Source organism: Crocodylus porosus, unplaced genomic scaffold, assembly GCF_001723895.1.
Source record: "Crocodylus porosus isolate Cpor-Errol unplaced genomic scaffold, CroPor_comp1, whole genome shotgun sequence".
In the NCBI taxonomy this organism is placed as follows: Eukaryota; Metazoa; Chordata; order Crocodylia; family Crocodylidae; genus Crocodylus; species Crocodylus porosus.
This window is the reverse complement of record NW_017728918.1, coordinates 6,114,355-6,117,074: the sequence shown is the minus strand read 5'-3', so window position 1 is coordinate 6,117,074 and position 2,720 is coordinate 6,114,355. Positions and strand designations below refer to the sequence as shown.

At 50.1% G+C, this 2,720-nt stretch overlaps 1 protein-coding gene across 1 annotated transcript in view; it reads right to left on the bottom strand.

The window, feature by feature from the left end:
* The window catches only part of CTSB (cathepsin B), a 13,036-nt gene that overhangs the window by 5,095 nt on the left and 5,221 nt on the right, over window positions 1-2,720 (bottom strand). Inside the window, exons 4-5 of the mRNA XM_019538105.1 lie at window positions 1,909-2,027; window positions 19-104 (exon numbers count right to left, since the gene is read on the bottom strand). Of these exons, the coding sequence (XP_019393650.1) occupies window positions 19-104; window positions 1,909-2,027 (205 nt within the window). The remainder of the gene's footprint in view (window positions 1-18; window positions 105-1,908; window positions 2,028-2,720) is intronic.

The following is a 2,720-nucleotide window of genomic DNA, read 5'->3' as shown; positions in this document are numbered from 1 at the left end:
TGCACCATCCCAGCTTACCCACATGGGAGTCATAGAGCCCACCAGACACCAGGCCTTTCTCGGTCCAGTACTGCCATGCTCCAGTGGGGTAGCCACCATTGCACCTGCAAGAACCACCAGTAGCAGAGTCAGCCACCAATCCTAGCTCAATCCGAGGCATGGCCTTGGCTTGTACCTAGGCTTTTGGGGAAGAGACACTTGAAAGAGACTCTAGATCCAACACTGCAGTTCCCAAGCCTCACATATTTCTTTAGCTTCTCAGCCACATCTCTGCAGTTCCCCCACAATGCACTGCATTGCAAGAAGTACTTCCCCCAAGGCCAGGGCTGCCATACTGTGAGTTTCCCCCATACATGTTGCATGTAAAATTCTCTTGAAAATAAGGGAGCATTTGCCACCTTGCAGCTGGAGGCCATAACCTGCTGCAGCTAAGAGCCCCGAGCCAGTCCAGACTGAGCTTAATGCTCTGGGTAGAAGATAGTCAGTCTAGCGACCTTTAAGGGGCACACGTGTTGCAGGATGGCATAGTGGAACTATGACAAGACTCCTCTTCTAAAAGAAGTCAAGTGGTTGCAGGAATGGTCAAACCCAGCTAGTTATTACCAAGCTCTAGATTTCTAAGGATCAAGGGGATGATATTCTTTCACATGGGGAAGTTGAGGCAGAGGTCAAGAGACTTGCCCAAGGTTATTCAACAGGTCAGTGGTAGAGTCAAGCATCCCAGCTCAGTGGTCTACCAATTAAGACAGCCTCTTCATCCAGTGCCTCAAACTCCAAGGGGTATGACAGCTGTTTTAATGAGAGCATATACAGAACTGGGCTTGCCCATACAGTGAGTAACAGTAGCAGAGGACCCAGGGGTCCCAGCTCCCAGCCTCCTGTTCAAGCAGCCAGGGATGACTCTGCACTCCTCCCTGGCAGCCAGGAGGCAAACACTGAAAGGACCCAAGCACTCTACTGCAAGCCTGTATATGCACCTTAAAAATGTATTTGCGGTCCCAGTAGAGCAAATGGGGTCACACGATTCAAATGAGCAAGAGCATTGTAGGCTGCAGTCTTGCACCAGTCCTCTCATATGGGGGTCTTCCATCAACCAATTAAAAGGTGCCCTGGACTTATGGACATGTATTTAAAATATCCCCTACAGAATGTAGTAGCACTTGAAGATTTACCCAGTTCCAAGACAAAGAGGGGAGTTATTCAGTTAGAAAGCTCGAGTTCAGGGAGGTAAGCTGAAAAGCCACGCAGATCCGATTCCATGGAGACCTGTGCTAAAAGGAATCGGAGCTACCCCAGAATGGATTTAAATCCACCTCTGCACAAGTCAGTGCAGCACTGGGGGAAGCATAAAGGCCAAGTCCCTGTGCTAAGGTACTAGAACAATTCAGTGGGCAAAATCTGAACTTCATTTCCCAGCAGCCCCTGCCCACCTTGTTCTGGCCAGTTTCCAGTGACCCCAGGAGCATCGGGGCCATGGTCTCCATGGCAATGGACCAAACAGCCAGGATGCTGGGAAATTGAGTCCATCACAGGCCAAACTTTGCCTGCCTCCAGTTCAGAGCTTTCAAAAGCCAGAACCGAGGGAAGGTGGTTTCTAACCTGGTGCCCGGAGCCCGAATTACCAAGGACTCCATTGTTTCTGCCATTTGTGTCCAGCAGATGCTTAAAGATCATTATTCCTGGCAGCTCTGAGCATGAAGAAAGCATCCAGGAAAGATGGCCAAAGTGCTACGAGGTGGTAGACAAGTTCCCCTTCCCCTGGGAGTGGTCACAGGTAGGAAAGAGGCAAGGGAAGTGGGTCCAAGTAGCACTGTGCAAGGACTGATCCATTTGCTTTCTGGGCTGGTCACTGGGAACACGGTCCCGTCATGCCTATCAGCAAAACAGAGGACTTAGCTGCAAGCTCACCCCATGCCACACTCGAAGCTGCAACAAGACAGCAAGTCTTCTGCCGAGACTTCCACGTTCACCTTGCTGTTGGTGTGGACGCAGATTCTGTCCGAGATGGCTTCAACCGCTCCAAATGCCTGCAAAAGAGCCCAACCGAAGACTGTTACGCTCCCCGCAAGGGCTGGAGGATCTGAGGTCTACAAAACAGACACTGGGGACTAAACAGCAAGGTGGCTGGCAAAAGCCATGTTTCTCTTGTGCAGAGTGTGGCAATTGGATCCTGAGTCACAAAAGGCAGGTGGGAGTCTGGGGAAGGACATAGGCCTTGCTCCGCAGCAGGCCATGTCTAGAGAGAGAAGCTTAGGTGTCAGGACTCCTGCCTTCTCTATATACTGCTTAATGGGGTAGCTATTAGCATCCTTTAAAACTTATTACTAGGTCATGGCAGCAAGAGCTCGCCCATCAGCTTAAGTCACCGACCACCGTGCAGGGCAATTCTATGACGGAACCGGGTTGAAACACAGGGGTGCTCTGGGGACCAAGGAAGGCTCGGGGAGCCTGTCCCACCAAAACCAAGTGCTCAAGAGCATCAGTTGAATATTGAAATACAAACAGCATATTAAAAATCAGCCCTGTCACACAGCTACAAGACCCAGCACAAGCAAAGCAGCAGCACAACGCTAGGCAGGGAATGCAGGTAACAAACAAACGAAGTAACAAGATGTCGACCGGCAGATTGAGATCATGTCAAATGTCAAAATCCTGTTTAATCTGCCCATCTGAGACTTTTAAGACTATTAGGGAAAAGGGCTCTTTTTCTACATTGAAGA